General features: G+C 50.2%; 1 protein-coding gene across 1 annotated transcript in view; it reads right to left on the bottom strand.

Annotated features, from left to right (window-relative positions):
• GPLD1 (glycosylphosphatidylinositol specific phospholipase D1) overlaps positions 1–17897 on the bottom strand; it is a 90025-nt gene that overhangs the window by 57303 nt on the left and 14825 nt on the right. Inside the window, exons 7-11 of the mRNA XM_075585587.1 lie at positions 17223–17277; positions 15438–15545; positions 15312–15339; positions 15073–15212; positions 3854–3919 (exon numbers count right to left, since the gene is read on the bottom strand). Coding sequence (XP_075441702.1) covers positions 3854–3919; positions 15073–15212; positions 15312–15339; positions 15438–15545; positions 17223–17277 — 397 coding nt within the window. The remainder of the gene's footprint in view (positions 1–3853; positions 3920–15072; positions 15213–15311; positions 15340–15437; positions 15546–17222; positions 17278–17897) is intronic.

Here is a 17897-nt window from a genome sequence, read left to right as displayed (position 1 = left end):
TCCCTGGGACCGAGAATCTATAAATGCAGAAGCAGGGATCAGGGAGTTATTCCAGTCCAGAGAAATAGGCAGCATTATACGAGTGGGAAGTACTTTAGAAGAAAAAAGAGGAGAAGAGATTACACCCAACGAGACCCTCTCATACCTTATTGGGTCCTGGCGTTTCCCGGAGCTAACCAGCAGATGACCGGGATGACCGCAGTAATGGCACAGTCCACCAGAGGGCAGCTTACCAGCAGATGACCGGGATGACCGCAGTAATGGCACAGTCCACCATCTCATCGGCGCTGTCTCTCAGACACGGATAGCCGATGACCTCCGAGCTGCATAGGTTCGGGCTCATCCATAGGTTGGGGAACGTAATGGATGAGACTGCGGCTGGAAGACCGGAGGAGGTGGTACGAGGAAGAGCGCGTTCAAGTCTTCTCTCTCGTAGCCGCTGGTCCACGCGGATGCAGACCGCAATGAGATCCTCCAATCTGGTGGGTCTCTCCATGGTGGCCAGCTGGCCCTTGATGGCATCCGACAGACCCTGCCAAAAAGCTGCTAATAGTGAGCCATCGTTCCAGGAGGTCTCCGCCGCGATGGTCCGGAAGTCCAAAGCATACTCGGCGACAGGACGCGTACCCTGGGAAATATGGAAGAGAGAAGAATCTGCCGTAATTTGGCGACCAGGCGTATCAAATACTTGCCTGAATTCTCGAAGAAAGTCATGGCAGGCTCCCGCTCCCAGATGGGGAATGCCCAGGCTAGGGCCTTTCCGTTCAAGAGAGACATAATATAGGCCACCTTTGAACGTGCAGTGGGGAAGCTCGAAGGAGATAATTCAAATTGCATCTCGCACTTATTAAGAAACCCTCTGCACTCGTGGGGATCCCCTGCCTAGACGAGGATCCACAGCCACGGGAAGACCCGGGGAGGGAAATGCCGCAGCTGCCATGGCAGAGGAGCCTGGGGAATGCTGCAACGAGAAGAGTCTAGAGAGCTCCTGTGTCATGGAAGCAAGCTGTGCCTCTAGCTGGAGAAGTCGCTGCATGGGGCTTGGTTGCTCAACCTCTTCAGGGTCCATGTCCGTTGAGCTGAGCATAATGTTATGCTGTGCTCCCCACGGACAAGGAGGAACCCCGAAACTTAGGTGAGATGGGTAACAAACTGCACCCACAGCTACGGGGACATGCCTGGAAAGTGGAAAATAGGCGTCTGGAACCGTCTGGGAGTATAAGATAAAGTAAGATACTCGCCAGACGAGAAGGGAGGTTCCAGAAGATAGTTGGTACCGAGAGCCTGGGGTCAAGAGCCGGGAGGTAGGTCGGATTCCGTAAACCGAGATAAAGGGGTCGGGGAGTCCAGGAGGTCAGGATACAAACCAAGGGTATGCGCGCGTTCAGTAGCCGCCGCGGGAAGCGGAGAAGGAAGATCCCGCCCGCGGCAGCGAGGAGGCAGAGCTGGAGCGGAGGCAAGTAAAGTCGCGGGAGGAACCCCCTTAGAGAGAGGTGTTCCCCCGGACCTTACAGAGATGGAGGGGAAGGAGGAGCAGAGGAACCAGGTAGGGAAAGGGCAGGGATGACGGAGGCACGCCGAGGGACGCGTGTACCTCAATAGGGAACCCGCGATCGGGAGCGCACGCGCTTGGTGAGGGTACCGCGCGCGTGCGCAGAGAGTGAGCCATGGCGTGCGGACCGTGCCATGGAGGAACGTCTCAGGGAGGGAGATAGAGATTGGGGACGTAGGGGAGCGGAACAGCTAGCCACTGTGGGACCTGGGGTGACGGGGACACGCTGGGAACCGCGAGTCCCCGATCCGTTACAAGAGTGAAGCATGGGGACTCCAGAGGTGAACCCCATTAATTTTAGCTCTGGGATCCCTCTGATCCAAATATACTTACCTTCATAGTAGGTGCCGGTAGCCACTCCGGCTGAGCTAGCTGGGCTTTAAAGTTTAAAGCTCCTGCATCATGCGGGTGCTAATAGAAAACCGCACTGATTACGTTGTAGCTTTCTATGGCTTGAAGAGCATGGGAGCTTTGCAGAGCGGCTACCAACCCCTCTTTATTTATATTCAAACAAATAATAACTTTTATTTCTCTATAATTAAATCATGGGGTACTGGCCTGTAGATCCTGGTGTGCTAGCACAATCGTTGGAGCTCATAAACTGTGTGTGTGTTGCAGGCCTGGTGCTTCACAAAGATCAAACTGTGAACGCAATATAACTACAGTTTATATCCTTTGTGGGTTACAGTAGCTCACACACTCCAACCTGATGTCATTCCTGCACAGCTGGGCTCCCTAATCTCTCTCTGTAGTAGCCTCTGTCTGTCTGCCTGCTTCGCTCTGTATTGTCAGGTCCTGGTCTCTGCTGCATGCACTGGTCCAGTGGAGCAACTCTATCTCTCTGCAGTTCCCTTTCTCTTAGGGGTCCTGCATGGACTCTCTGTGCAGGATGGGCCTGCACACCCTCACTGCCTCAGAGACACACACACACACACCTCTGTTGGTTTTTTTCCCTTGCTGTTTTTTCCATAGATTCCTGATTCCTTGTTAAATCACTATTGCAGACCTGAGGAAGAGAGAAGAAATCTAGAAAGCTTGTCCTATGACATAAAATTGTTAGTCCAAATAAAAAAGGTACCACCTAATACTGAAGTACTCATTTATTCTGCACTATCGCAACTGGACTAACACGGCTATTTCTGTTTTATATATATAAACACTTTGCCAAAAAAAAAAATCGCATGGATTGCCACTTTAAGTACAACTAAATAAATAAACTGGGACACTGGAGAAATTAAAATGTATTATTGGAAAGAGGGTGGTCACATATAGATTGACCTGAGAAGTAACAAAAAATTGATATTAGTGGTACTAAAAATAAAATCTTGACTATACTGTATTATCACATCAGTACAACCGCACTTTTTAAGAACATAAGATGTTTGTAAATACAGCAGCTGTGTTTTTAATATAAAACATAAGTAAAGGTAATGTTTTATTTATTTTTTCAGTGATTGCCATTTCTCAACCTTTTAGTGTTAGTGAGTGCAGATGAGGAGATATTCTTTTTCTCTTTTGTGTGTGTGTATCAGCAATAGCATTTTTAGTCCTAGACTGGATCAAGAGTTCTCTCTGTTACATGTATATTCATTTAAGCACAGACAAGCATTCGCGAGACATGAAGCAGTGCTCTTTTTGAACTAGTCAAATCACAATGAACAGTAAGCATGACGCTTTTTGTTTCCACAGGTTAGTTCTAAAAGATATACCATTTATTTAATGTTAAAAGGTTGGTGGCCATGTAGTTCCCAGAGACAAGAGAAAACAAATGCCAACCATCAACCAACCATTGGTTATAATCCAAGGGACGACAGATGCAAAGCAGCAAAACGACTGCAAAGTGCCCTCCAATGTTAAAATACGAAGAAGGTGCTCTATATTATACTTGGGTAGGTAAGGCCTTTCTCAAGAAATGCATGCAAATGTCTCTATACCTTAAAAAAAAAAAAACTGGCAAAAAAACAGTATTGTAACATTCAGAACAACCATGTTGCACTCTCATTCCAAAAAACATTTAGAACAAATACATGAAAACATCAATTTTTCACAGATAGTAACACCATGCACAAGGAGTCTTTTATGCGTGTATGTGATTTTTATTTGTATTTTACAGCTAGATGCAGTAATCCTGTTTGCATATCACTGCAGGTGTCATTTCTCCTTTCCGTTTCAAATTTCATTCATTTTGTTATGTACTAAAACAAAACTAAATTACATTTATTTGGCTGTGTTTTCTATGAATATGGATGTTTGAGTTCATGGATATACGGTAAAACTGAAAATATGCAACAATTTACTCACATATTCCTGCCCCTCTTTTGGACATTGCACTGCAAGAAAATAGGGTTTTCCGGCATATTGCAGTCACTGAATAAAATGCAAAAACAACAAATGTCTGATTAGATTTATTTGAGTAACAATGTCTTTCATTCCTTTTTACTTTTTGACTCTATAGTTATCAAATGAAGATATGTGAATTGTAATAATATTTAGACCACTGCTTTTGAAGCTGGTGAAGCTGGTTCAAATACTAGTGTCAACTCTCATTGTAACATTGGGATAGTAACTATCTCCCTGTGCCCCGGGCATTTAAATAAGATTGTAAATTCTTCTGGCAGGGACTGATTGTGCCTGCAAATTGCTACTGTGTGCACGGACAGCGCTATATAAAAAATACAAATGTATCGTCAAATAATGCAAGCATAAGGTCCCTATTGTTCAGCTCTAACTTGCAACAAAAATGTTTAAGTGATATCATAAACTACCTGAACTGAGCTGCCCAGACAAGGACTAAACAATAACAGTTCTACTTAATAATCCTCCCAGCCGCAAAACGTGGGCACAGCAAGTACATAAAATACTGCACAAGATTTATCACAGGAAAAATGCCAATTCCTTTCAATTATATTTGTTTTCTTTGGTAAATCACACGCAGCTGGTGTGCAGCATTGGGGCAGATAGGAGGCTTTAATAAACAGATAATCTTAAATCTGCCTTGAAGATCAGATAGCTCAGTCTGCTACAACAACGTTTAATGTGGTAAATATTTTCAGGGATGTCATATCACAATTAGTGATGTACTGGGTCCAAAAAATGACAGGGTAATGGGTACCGGGAACCCGGGGAAAAAAATACCCGGCCAGGTAACCAGGATTACGGCCGGGTAGTTTTGGCTTACCTGCAGCCGGCGGCGGAGGGTGAGGAGGACCGTGGCGGAGGGTGAGGAGAACCACGGCGACATCCTGGTGGTGGGAGCAGCAGAAGACATCCTTCAGGCGGTGGCAGTAGGGGTGTCATTCTTCCACTGGTGGGAGCAGCTGAAGACATCCTTCACAGCCGGTACCGGTGGGAGCAGAGGAACATGTGACCAAAGCAGGAACGTTACTATTGGACAGTTGGGGAGGAGCGCGACTTTCGACTTCCGGTGTAGCTCCTCCTCGGCTGTCCAACAGTAACGCTCCTGCTCCGGTCACATGTCCCTCTGCTCCCACCGGCACCGGTTGTGAAGGATGTCTTCCACTGCTCCCGCCGGCTGAAGAATGACATCCTCTGCTGCCACCGCCTGAAGGATGTCTTACATTGCACCCACCGCCATCAGGATGTCGTCGTGGTCCTCCTCAACCTTCGCCACAGTCCTCCTCACCCTCTGTCACCGGCTGCAGGTAAGTCTTCTGCTGCTCTGCTCCTGCCGTTCTCCAGGAGGAAAACCGAGGGAGCAGAACGGAAATTACCCGGCACTGGATCCCAGTGCCCTGGGCTGGTTCCGGGTAATTTCCGGGTACTACCTCTTCTCTTTTCTCTGTACACACTCTCTCTAGGTGACCTAATAACATCTTTTGGGTTTAAATATCACCTCTATGCTGACGACACACAAATGTACTTTTCAACACCCGACCTTACACCTGCTGTACAAACCAAAGTTTCTGAATGTCTCTCTGCTATATCATCCTGGATGGCCCTCCGCCGCCTTAAACTCAACATGGCTAAAACAGAGCTCCTCATACTTCCTCTCAAAACTGGCCCTACTACCTCCTTCCACATTACTGTTGGAACTACAGTACGATCATTCACCCAGTAGCCCAAGCACGCTGCTTAGGGGTCACACTCGACTCCTCTCTCACATTCGCCCCATACATTCAAAACATTTCTAAAACCTGTTGCTTTTTCCTCCGCAATATAACAAAGATACGCCCTTTCCTCTGTTACTCGACTGCTAAAACTCTGATTCAGGCCCCTGATTCTCTCCCGTCTTGATTACTGTAACCTCCTGCTGTCCGGCCTTCCTGCCTCTCACCTGTTTCCCCTACAATCTATCCTAAACGCTGCTGCCAGAATCACTCTACTCTTTCCTAGATCCGTCTCAGCATCTCCCTTCATGAAATCCCTCTCCTGGCTTCTGATTAAATCCCGCATCTCACACTCCATTCTTCTCCTCACTTTTAAAGCTTTACACTCTTCTGCTCCTCCTTACATCTCAGCCCTAATTTCGCATTATGCACCATCCAGACTCTTGCGTTCTTCTCAAGGATGTCTTCTTTCTACCCCCTTTGTATCTAAAGCCCTCTCCCGTCTTAAACCTTTTTCACTGACTGCCCCACACCTCTGGAATGCCCTTCCCCTCAGTACCCGACTGTGACGACTCAGGAGATTCTTTCCTCTCCCTGTCCCTCTCTCCCATCTCCTGTTACCCTTTCTACTCCTTCTCACTCCTCTCCTTCATCATCTACCTCTCTCCCCTTGCCGCAGCGCGTTCCCCGCAGGTCTCGCATACTCACGCGCTCCCTTAGCCCCTGCTTTAATCCTCCCGGCTCCCTGTCCCCCGTGGTAGCTCCTTTACCTTCCCCTGTGGTGCCATCCATCCCGTTGCCTCCTCCTCGCGTGATGCCTGCGGCGCGGCATTCCGTGCGCCTGGTGACGTGTCCGGTGCGTGCACCCCCTCAGCCCACGGGGGATGCACGTGCATGCTCCTCTCTGCCTTTGCTGGCCATCGCACGGGCACAGGCCTCACGTGCGTTCCCCTCCTCTTGGCTCCGTCCCCCTCCTGCGGTCTTCCCCTGCTCCGTGCGGGCCGCGCCTGTGTTACAGCCTGTGCGCGCGCATCCCCAGCTTACAGGGGGCGCGCGTACAGACTCTTCTTATGTGGTTTCCCCTGTCTCCGCCTCCCAAGCTGTTCAGGCCATTCCCCTGACTGCCCCTTCTGTCTCCTCCTCTTCTCTTCCTGACCTATCTCCAGCTTCTCACTCAGAAGCGTGTGTGAAGAGCTCCCAGGCATTTGGTAAGGAATCAGCTTTCTTCTTTCTTTATTTGTTATATTTTTCTGTGGATCTGTGGGGGAGTATACTGTGAGTATACTGTGAGTTTTTAGAGGGTTTTGGGTGCTTTTTCAGGTTTAAAAACCGTTTTTGGTTTTCACCCAGAGGCTGCAGTGATTCAACCCAGCAAAGCTACACTGTGGCTGGCTGGAAACTGTAGTCTCAACCCCTCTCACCTCACCCACCCCTGGTTGTTTCTTTTTCTTCTAATTTCACCCTAATTTAAGCCTGATTTCCTTTTGTCATTTGCATTTTTGGGAGCTCTGTGTCTTACTTTAAGACCTTCAATATTGTGGTGTGGTTTCTTGTAAGAGAGAGAGTTAAATAAAGGGACTGTTTCCTCTCTGCATCTCTCTCCCTAAGCACTATTTCCTCCCCTTACTTAGAGGCTTATTTTATCATGCCTGGGGAGAATAGGACTAGTGCAGCAACGGGGGCCACACCTGGACACCATACCCCAAAAACTGGGGCCCCTAGGATCAATAACCACAGCCCTAGGCCTGGTACATCCAGTGCCCTGGCCACACCTCCCCCGGCTCCTGTTGTCAGTTTAACTCCTGCAGTCCCAGTTCCAACATGGGCGCAGGTGGCAGCTGCAGGCGTTGACCCCAGCAACAACAACGCTGGGGCCACGCCCGGTGTGAGCAGGAAGCTTGGGGTGAGGTGCCCAATGTCACCTGGCCTCAACATGGAGATCTATGTGAGGGCTGTGGCAGACGTTGTGGGTCCCTCTGCTGTGGTGGCGGCCAGCAAGATGTATGGGAGGGGCCTTTTCTTCCTCCGTACGCTGGCTGCCACCCACACCCTGGTGCAGAAAGGCATCAGTGTAGGGGGGACCTACATCCCCATAGAGCCCATGGAGGGGTTAGGCACAAAAATCATCCTGTCCAATGTGCCCCTCTTCATCCTAGACAGCCTCATGCGCCCACGCCTGCAAGCCCTGGGAGATATTAAATCTCCCATAACAAAAATTCCGCTGGGCTGCAGGGATAGAGCGCTGAGGCATGTGCTCTCATTTAGGCGGCTGGTACAGCTGCTGCTGCCGGGGAGCACAGAATCTGTGGAGGGGTCCTTTAGGGTGCCCTACGAGTCCCTGGACACTGTGTTCTATGGCACGGAGGGGGTTAGGTGTTATTTGTGCAAGGAGCTGGGGCACACTCGTAGGAGTTGCCCCAAAGGGAATAGAAATCCCACTTCAGCTCCTGCATCCACCCCTCCCTCTGCCAAGACACCCGGTGCCGCTGTGCCCACCACAGCGGGGTCCTCGAGGGCCCAGGTCCCTCCAGAGACCGCAAGAGATGTTGCTGTCCCATCCCGAACAGTGATGTCTGTACCTCTCCCCAAAGAACAGAGGGAGAAGGAAAAATCCTCGAGGGCCCAGGTCCCCTCTGGGACCGCAGGAGATGTCGCTGTCCCATCTCGAACAGTGACATCTGCGCCCACCACAGCAGGGCCCTCGGGGGCCCAGGCCCCCCCTGGGACCGCAGGAGATGTCGCTGTCCCATCTCGAACAGTGACACCTGCGCCCACCACAGAGGGGTCCTCGGGGGCCCAGGTCCCCCCTGGGACCGCAGGAGATGTCGCTGCCCCATCTCGAGCAGTGACATCTGCACCTCTCCCCAGGGAGTGGAGGGAGGGGGTCACCCTGGAGCGGCCACCCTCTGTTGTCGCTGTCCCCCCCCGGGAGGAGACACCCTGTGCCGCTGCGCCCACCGGGGCGTGGGGCCCTCAGGGGCCTAGGTCCCCCCTGGGACTGCAGGAGATATCGCTGCCCCATCTCGGGCAGTGACGTCTGCACTTCTCCCCAGGAAAAAGAGGGAGAAGAAAAGAGTACCCTGAAGAAGTCACCATCTGTTGTCGCTGTCTCCCCCCAGGAGCACCCTACCCCCAATGTAAGCACCGTACAGGGTGCGGGGAAGCGGTGGGAGGCTCCCGCTGAGGAGGTGGCGGTACCCTTTTTTGGGGAATCAATCCCCAGGAAGAGGAAAGCAAAAACTAAGAACAAGAGGGTGATTGAGGAGGGCGAGGAGGGTGAACCGTATTACGTTCACCCTCAGAAGTCTCCGAAGCGGAATGCAACATCAATTCCGCACAGGGTGGCCCTGTCCAGCCCACAGGTTAGGATTAGCCAGTGTAAGCCGGACCCCATAAATATGCAGTCCCCCCCCTCGAAGATCTGGAGGGAATGCAGGCGGAGGTACCCGGCGTCCCTGGGGTGGAAGATCAAAGTGCTCAACAACATGAGGCTTTGCTCCTAGAAATGGACGTTGGGGAGCCTTCCAACACCCCTCCCAGTTGGAGAACATCCCCCGGGGACTTGTGTTTCGGTGAATCTGCCGCGCCGGACACAGTTGTCTTCGGGTACTCGGAGGTCGGCCAAAATCCCCCTCCGGCTGTGCCGCCTTAGGGTGGCAAACCTGAGGCTGAGCCCCGGTTTGTGTCACCGGAAGAACGGGATTTTGCATCTGGGAGATGCCAGATGTGAGCTCTCCTGGTGAGGAGTTTTGGTCGGGCACTTTGTTGGAGGCGACTGCTGGGCTGGACCCTCCCTATGAGGTACTTGCTGAAAAGTGCCCTCCCGCGATTAATGCGAACGCCCGTGGCATCCTGTTTGTTCGCATGGTGGTAGAGGAGACCAGGAGGGCACTGTGTGCCTCGTTGGCCCCCAAGGACACTAGGGAGACCGCTACCTCCACCATACCGCCACCAGCTACCCCTGAACATCCCACCCCGGGGTTGGATGTGGAGGATATAGTGGACCCCCTCGTGGAAACACCAAGGAGGGGACCCACTTTAAGGCTGAGAAAGGCCCCCGCAGAGAGGGGCGGGGGTCTTCAGTTTTTAAGTCAAGAGGAGCTCGGGGAGTTGGGGCTCAGTGAGGAGTCCTCTGGCACCGCGGAGGCGGTGGACTCTTTGACCCCCATTATCCCTGCCCAAGAGCTAGAGGGTTTCCTGGAGGATACCCTCTGCAAACATGGAACCACGAAGGTGCAGTTGGCCCTTGGAAGGTGGAAGGATGCCTCGGTCATTCTCCATTCTCTCTTAGTATACATCAGGGCTAACCACAAGGCCAAAATCTCTGGGCCTATCCATCTTCGTGTCCTGAAATTTCATAAATTGATGCGAGACCACATAAAGGCTTCTCGGGGTGTAGCTCCCTGAGCGCCTGTGGAAAGCAAAACTCCTGATTACCAATGGCTTTGAGCATCGGTACACTTAACGTGAATGGCTGTAAGGACGGGTTTCGCAGGTTCCAGGTACTCTCCTTTTTACAGAAGGGAAAGTATTCTGTGAGTTTCCTGCAGGAAACCCATACCACTCCAGAGGCTGAAGCCAGCTGGCATCTGGAGTGGCGAGGCAAGGTCTTCTTCAGCCACATCACTTCGTCATCTAGTGGGGTGGTGACCCTGTTCTCTGAGTCCTTTCAACCAGAGCTACTGCTTGCCAAAACTGTTGTTCCAGGTCGCCTGTTGCATCTCAGGGTCCAGCACGAGGACTACACGTTTAATTTCTTGAACGTGTATGCTCCTGCCACCGGACACCTGAGAAGGCAGTTCTTCATCAGAATGTCTGAATACCTGGAGACAGTGGACGTGGACGAACACGTGGTGCTCGGAGGTGATTTCAACTGCACCCTCAAGGCTCTGAAAGACCGGAATGGCCCGGAGCCACACCCGTGTTCTGCGTCGGCCTTGCAGGAGGTCACCACCCGCTACTCCTTGGTAGACGTCTGGCGAGAACAACATCCCGAGGCATCCACTGAGTTCACCCATGTTAGGGTGTTTAGGGGTGAACGGATGTCCTGGTCCCGGATCGATAGGCTGTATATATCCAGCCACAGCCTGTCGCGAGCCCAGTCCAGTACCATTAGGCTGGCGCCGTTTTCGGACAACAATTGTGCGTCCATGACGGTGGCGCTACTACCAGCAGCGCCCTCGGCCACCTATTGGCACTTCAACAATACGTTGTTGGAAGACAAGGGGTTTGCAACGTCGGTCCGAGACTTTTGGATGGCCTGGAGAGGTTGCAGATCAGACTTTGCCACGTTAGAGCAGTGGTGGGACGTGGGCAAGGTTCATCTGCGCCTCGTTTGTCAGGAGTACACCAAAGGTGCCAGCAGGCGGCGCGATGCTGAGATCGAGGCCCTTAGGGAAGAGGTGCTCGATCTCGAGAAGCAGCTGTCTGTGGCAGGAGACCAATACCTGCAGTGTGCGTACGTGGAGAGGAAGTGCGCTCTCCGGGACTTGGAAGATCAGAGAGCTCGGGGGGCGTATGTGCGATCCCGCATCCACTTCCTTCGGGAGATGGGTCGCGGGTCGCGCCTCTTCTATGCGCTGGAGAAAAAGAGGGGAAACCGTAAACATATCACTTGCTTGCTAGCAGAAGACGGTACCCCTCTGACTGACCCGGAGAGCATCCGGGACAGAACCCGGAGATTCTACGTAGACCTTTTCTCTCCGGAGTCTATCCAGCCAGACGCATGCAGGGTCTTATGGGAGGGGTTTCCCAAGGTCGGCGAGGGTGGAACGGAGCGGCCTGAGTTACCTTTGACTCTGGCCGAGCTCTCTGAAGCCCTCAGTCTCATGTCCCGCGGAAAAACGCCGGGGCTAGACGGGCTGACTGTGGAGTTCTTCCGGTTTTTCTGGGAGATGCTGGGTCCTGATTTCACTGAGGTCCTGGCCGAAGCCCTGGAGACCGGTGAGGTGCCCCTTTCGTGTCGGCGGGCAATACTATCTTTGCTGCCGAAGAAGGGGAATCTCCGCCAGATCTCTAACTGGCGACCGGTCTCACTGCTAAGCACTGACTATAAGATCGTAGCCAAAGCGCTCTCGCTGAGGCTCAAGTCAGTGCTGGCAGAGGTGATTCACCCCGACCAGTCCTATACTGTCCCGGGCCGGAGTATTCATGACAAAAAATTTCTGGTCCGGGACCTGCTACATCACGCGCAGAGGACTGGTCTATCACTCGCCCTCCTGTCCCTAGATCAGGAGAAGACGTTTGACAGGGTGGATTACCGTTACCTCATGCAGACCCTGCGGGAGTTTGGCTTTGGCCCACAATTTGTGGGCTTTCTCCAGATGCTGTACGCCTCTGCAGAGTGTCTGGTGAAGATCAATTGGTCCCTGACGGCACCTTTTGTGTCTGGTCGGGGAGTAGGTCAAGGGTGCCCCCTGTCTGGGCAACTGTACGCACTGGCCATTGAGCTCTTCCTCTGCCTACTGAGGAGGAGGCTCACCGGGCTGGTGCTGCGGAAGCCCGATATGCGGGTAGTCCTGTCGGCTTATGCTGATGACGTGCTCCTCGTGGCCCAGGACCTAGATGATCTAGAGCGGGCGCAAGCGTGCCAAGAGGTCTACACCGCGGTCTCTTCTGCTCGGATCAACTGGTCCAAGTGCTTCGGCATTTTGGTGGGTCCCTTACAGGTGGACTCTTTGCCCCCCACGTTTCGTAATGTCTCGTGGGGGAGCGATACTCTCAAATATCTGGGAGTCTGCTGCGGAGAACCCGGCCCCGGAAAACTTCAGTGATCTTGAGGAACGAGTCATTGCTCGTCTGGGGTCTTGGGTGTATCTGTCGAGAATGCTTTCCCTCAGGGGAAGAACCCTGGTGATCAACCAGCTGGTGGCCAGTCAGCTATGGCACCGGCTGATAGCCATGGGTCCGACCCCCGAATTTATCAACAAGATCCAGAGGAGATTGATGGATTTTCTCTGGATGGGGTAGCATTGGGTCTCTGCGGGAGTTGCGTGCCTTCCTTTGGAGGAGGGTGGACAGGGAGTGGTGTGTGTCCGCTCCCAGTTACACACTTTCCGCCTCCAATACCTGCAGAGATACCTATTCGCAGATCCGTCTCCGCAGTGGTGCCAGCTGGCAACCAGTTTCTTTCGCCAGCTGCGCAATATGAGGTATGACCGGCAACTGTTTATCATCAGGCCCGAGGGTTTAGGTAGAGACCTGTCGGAGCTGCCGGCATACTACCGGGACTTACTTAAGGCCTGGAAACTGGTCTCCGCGACCAGGAAGGAACAGGCGGTGGGGGTTGATTTCCTCGCCGAGCCCCTGCTGTATAATCCGGCAGTGGGGGCTCGGATGTTGGATTCACCCTCTATTTGCCACCGGCTAATCCTGGCGCAGGTGACCAGAGTCGGGAATCTCCTGGACTTTGAGCGGCGAGACTGGGTTAGGGCAGAGGTGCTCGCGCCCCGTATGGGTCTGCGTACTGCCCGCGTCCCTCAATGTTTGATCCGGGAGATTAAAGATGCCATCCCCCCCTACTCACGCACCTTCATTGAGGGGGTATTGCAGACCGGAGAGCCTTGTCAACCTATCAACTTCAGCTCTCCGGATCTTTGCGTGGAACCAAAGCCACGGCAACCCCCTCGGGCTCCTCTCTCCCCCAACCTCAGCAGGTTGGGGGATATGTCCCCGGCATGTTTCCGCGGCATGCCGAGGAAAGTCCTGTATTCTCTAGTGCTCCATATAGTGCACTAACTCGCCCTTATGTGCTCCATATAGTGCACTACCTCGCCCTTGTCACCCGCCCTGATACTATCTGGAGGCGGGTATTTCCTGCGAACGAGGGCGAGAGACCTCGGTGGAAGGAACTCTATTCAGGTTTGGTTCCCCGTCCCGCCGGGGATTTGAGTTGGAGGGTCCTCCACGGTGCACTGAGCACAGGAGAGTACTTGGCACACTTCACGGACTCCCTCGTCTGTCCCTTTTGTGGCGAGCGGGTGTCCGTATATCACATTTATTTGAGTTGCGCCAGACTGCAGCCCCTCTTTTCCTTCTTGAAGAGCCTTCTCCTGCAGTTCTGGCTACACTTCTCCCCTCATCTTTTTATTTTTGGGTGCCCAGTGTCCCGGAACGATAAGCCTAGGGATCTCCTGGTCAACCTGCTCCTGGCATTGGCTAAGGTAGCCATTTGTAAAACCAGGAAGCAGCTTTTGGAAGGGGGGTCCCAACAAACATCGTGGCCATGTTCCGGGCTCTGGTGCACTCCCGTATTCGGGCAGAGTACTCGTACGCCGAGTCTACTGGGACGGTTTCAGAGTTTGCCTCCCAGTGGGTGTTAGGTGGGTGCTCTGCTCGGTATCCCCCATCGAGGGTTCTTTAGAGTTAACCCTTCTGCTTTAAGTGCACTTCAACAGTGCACTTGTTGGTCTTCTTTTGAATATTTGTTTGACTGGTTTTTCTTTGTTCTACTTGGCAACAAGTGGAATTGCTGTTCAACTGAATTGGCCGGCTTCGTCGGCCAATCAGTTTTAAACCAGATCAAAATAGACCCACTTCTCTCTCTACTCCTCCCCTCTCTGTCATTGGTGCACCTTCCTTTATAATCCCTGTCTGTCCACCTCTTCCTCACTCTGCATAGTTCCTGTTTCCCTGTGTGTACCTGACCTATGCTGTGCTCCCTCTGTGCTCCTGCGATTACCTGCTCCTGTGTTACTTTGAATTTCCCTGGCTTTGACCCCTGCTTACCCTGGACTACTCTGCTCTCTGGTATCCCTCTGAACCCGGCTCCGCATACGACTCCGCTGACATCTGGCTTCCTAGGACCTGGCTTGCCCTCTGACGACTCTACCCTTTGGATCCCTGAACATTGGCAAACGGACACAACTATTCTCACGGACTTCCCCCAAGCATTGCAAGTATACACTAACAACTCTTCCAACAGGCCCAGCAACGCTATACCACACTCCGGGCTTGCTCCCACTGCTGTGGGTGTGTGGTATCATACTGTTCCCACCTCAGTACTGGGGTCTAGCTTGGTCTGCGGGCATACAGGCGTGACACTGACTAGCACCCTCTCTATCCACCTTTAAGACACACCTTAAGACACACTTGCTTAAAGAAGCATATGAATAGCACTGTGGATATTCTGAACACATGATACATAAAGTTTGGCCCCTGCAGATGCACTTACCAGAACTCCCTCCTACTGTCTCTGTACGTTCTCCCTACCTACCAATTAGACTGTAAGCTCCTAGGGGCAGGGACTCCTCTTCCCTAATGTTACTTTTATGTCTGAAGCACTTATTCCCATGCTCTGTTATTTATGTTATCTGTTATTTATTTGATTACATAGACAGTAGGAGGGCATTCTGGTAAGATTGCGCACCGTGCTTTATTTTATTTTTTTCGGTTAAAACGGGAATCCTCAATTATAATGTAAAGAGGGAAGCTACTATAAAGTTGCGCACTCACCTGGACCCATTATCTAACATGCGACTAGTTAACTGGAATATATTTGTTGACCAAAATGCCATGTCATCGACACCACCAAGAAAATATTCATGGAACCTCTCCACCAAGAAGGGCGATTTTCTGGCAATTGATGGATAAAGCTGAGGGGCCAACAAAAGAGTACAGAAGTAATTATAAATAAATATATGAAAAGATCTATGTTTTGATGTCATAGGCATCCAAAGGAAATAGCAGTTTACCTTTGAGACAGCAAGAACTTCACCATACCTAAAAAGGAAAGCAATAATATTCATCAACAATTGTAATTCATTTATTTGTAAATGTTGGGGTTAACATGAAATCCGCCAGAACTGGCTCAGACTCACATTTGAAGGAACAGTATGTATGTGCAGTCAATAATTATGCTCTCTGTTATGGCTGTCCTGCCGTAGAGATCCTCATATATGTTAACAAGGTCCTTCACTGGTATGTACCTAAAGTGAAATAGGAAAGCATGATTATGGAGCAAGGGCATTGTATTCCTCCTAACCCGCTCACTGCAAGAAGGGCCTGGAAAGTATTACTGAGTACATTCAGTAACTGCTGAGATAATACATGTGTCAGCATTGTCAGTTTGGATGTTACCAAGGTATTCTTGGGGTTCAAATGTGGTGTAAAGGAAAGATAAATATCACTTGTGAGCACATTGACATGTCTCAGACAGGCCTGCAATGCTGCTTTCTACCATTATCTCTTAGCATACAGTGCTTCCACTGCAGCTAGGGATTCTGGGAAATGACATGCAAATGAGTCCTCACTTAATCTCATATTTAGGACATGTCCTGTTAGTCACTCACTGTAAGAATAAATAAGAATTTGTCTGAAGACTATTTTGTATGCTCATACACACACAGACATCATATTTTTATTTCAAATGTTGGTGAGCTGTGCAATATTGTTTGCATGAATTTGTTTCTATTTGCTCAGCTACAACTGGGAATTGGTATGGGTTTAGGATTTCATTCTTCTTCGTTTAATTTTGAATAGGAAAAAATATATACAGAAACTTTTATAGGTCCTCAAAATGTCTAAATTCCTTGCAGGTTGTGATACCTTTAAGGGGATCAACATGAGAGTTCTTACTCGTTCACTACACCAGGGGTGCTCAAGACCCCCGACAGGTCAGGTTTTCAGGATATCTCTGCTTCCGCACAGTTGGCTCAATCAGTCCCTGCTTCAGCACAGGTAGCACAATCAGTGGCTCAGTCTTTGACTGAGCCACTGATTGAGCCTCCTGTGCCGTAGTTGGGATATCCTTAAAACCTGACCTGTTGGGGGTCTTGAGGATTGGAGTTGAGCACCCCTGCACTACACGACATGCAGTAATCTATAGTTCCACTTGAAGAGACCTGTGGCGCTTAGGAAACTCTGCACACCTGGGAAGAACTTTCATGTTGCTCACTTAAGGTGCTTCACAAAAAGAAAAAGGAAAGAAAGCACACAGTCTCTGTCACATCTATTCACAAAGGATCACATCCCATGAGCCATCTTCTGGTGGAATTCAACTGCTATTTATTTTTGAAGGATCAGACAATCCATCAAAACAACAATGACGTTTTAGGCCTACTGTATATTGCCTATCGTCGCTCCTTTTTATTTTCTTGGACTCTATATTATCAGTGTGGCCAGGCTATAAGAGATAGGCACCTCTCTTGGACGTTTTTTCTCATTCTTCATTGCCCTATGGGAATATCTTGGACTTTTTGGCCATGTGTTCCCTGCTCTATTAGGGTAACACAACTTATTCCTTTTGTGAACCAGAGACCATCTCATCCTTATCCCCACCTGCCTAAACTATTTAGATAACTTTGAATATGAATCCTTTGTGGTAAGTATTCGCTCCACCAAAACATTCACTATTTTGTCTAGTAGTCATTTTTGCAGGAGAAATAATGAGATGACATTCTCCGAATGTTAACAAGTCTACTAGCGTGCAGTCTCTTGTGATGTTCAGCGAGTGTCTTAGGGTATTAAGAGGATTACAGTCATTTACGCACCTCCCTTGATTACCTACTATGGAACCTACAGCATTCCCCTAGAACGCAATGAAACCAGTGTATTACTTTATTGCTGTGCTCTATGCATGTGCATTTATTGCGTGTGTCTTTTACCATTTTGTTTGTAGATAGTCAAAGTCAAGTTCAAACTGGCTCAGGACATCACCACCTATAGTAAATGAGAAAACACGAAGTAAACTGAAACAATATTGTCATAAGTGGTTAGGAAAGGAGCATTGTGTAAATGGTGTCCTTGTGCTATTCCCATAGCTACAGTAGGCTTTCAGACTTCAACCTGCAAAGTGATCACAAATGCGTTCAATTACAGAACAGTTAAAAGTTGTAGGAAAGGTGTCCAGTGGCTTTCATTTTATTGCAACTCGTGTGTGTGTGTGTGTGTGTGTGTGTGTGTGTGTGTGTGTGTGTGTGTGTGTGTGTGTGTGTGTGTGTGTGTGTGTGTGTGTGTGTGTGTATGGTCGTATCAGGGGATTGTTAATCAGCTTCCACCTACATTCAGAAACAACGCTGCAGTGATTTCAAAATGGTTATTATCATTGCCGAGATATAAACCGGTTCTTACAAAATTCTCAATATTTTTCATGAATTCAATTAAAGTAGCCGTGTTAGTCCAGTTGCGATATAAATTCTGCTTTCCTAAATAAAGGCGTACTCGAGTATTAGGTGACACTTTTTCATTTGGACTGACAAGTAATACTGTTGGACTAACAACTGACATTTTTAAAACGCAGATTCGCATTAAAATGTGTGATTAAAAAGGGAACAGCAGCA

This window comes from Ascaphus truei, chromosome 2 (genome assembly GCF_040206685.1).
Source record: "Ascaphus truei isolate aAscTru1 chromosome 2, aAscTru1.hap1, whole genome shotgun sequence".
NCBI classification, from domain to species: domain Eukaryota; kingdom Metazoa; phylum Chordata; class Amphibia; order Anura; family Ascaphidae; genus Ascaphus; species Ascaphus truei.
Note: the sequence above shows the minus strand (reverse complement) of the source record. Positions and strands in the feature narration are given on the sequence as shown.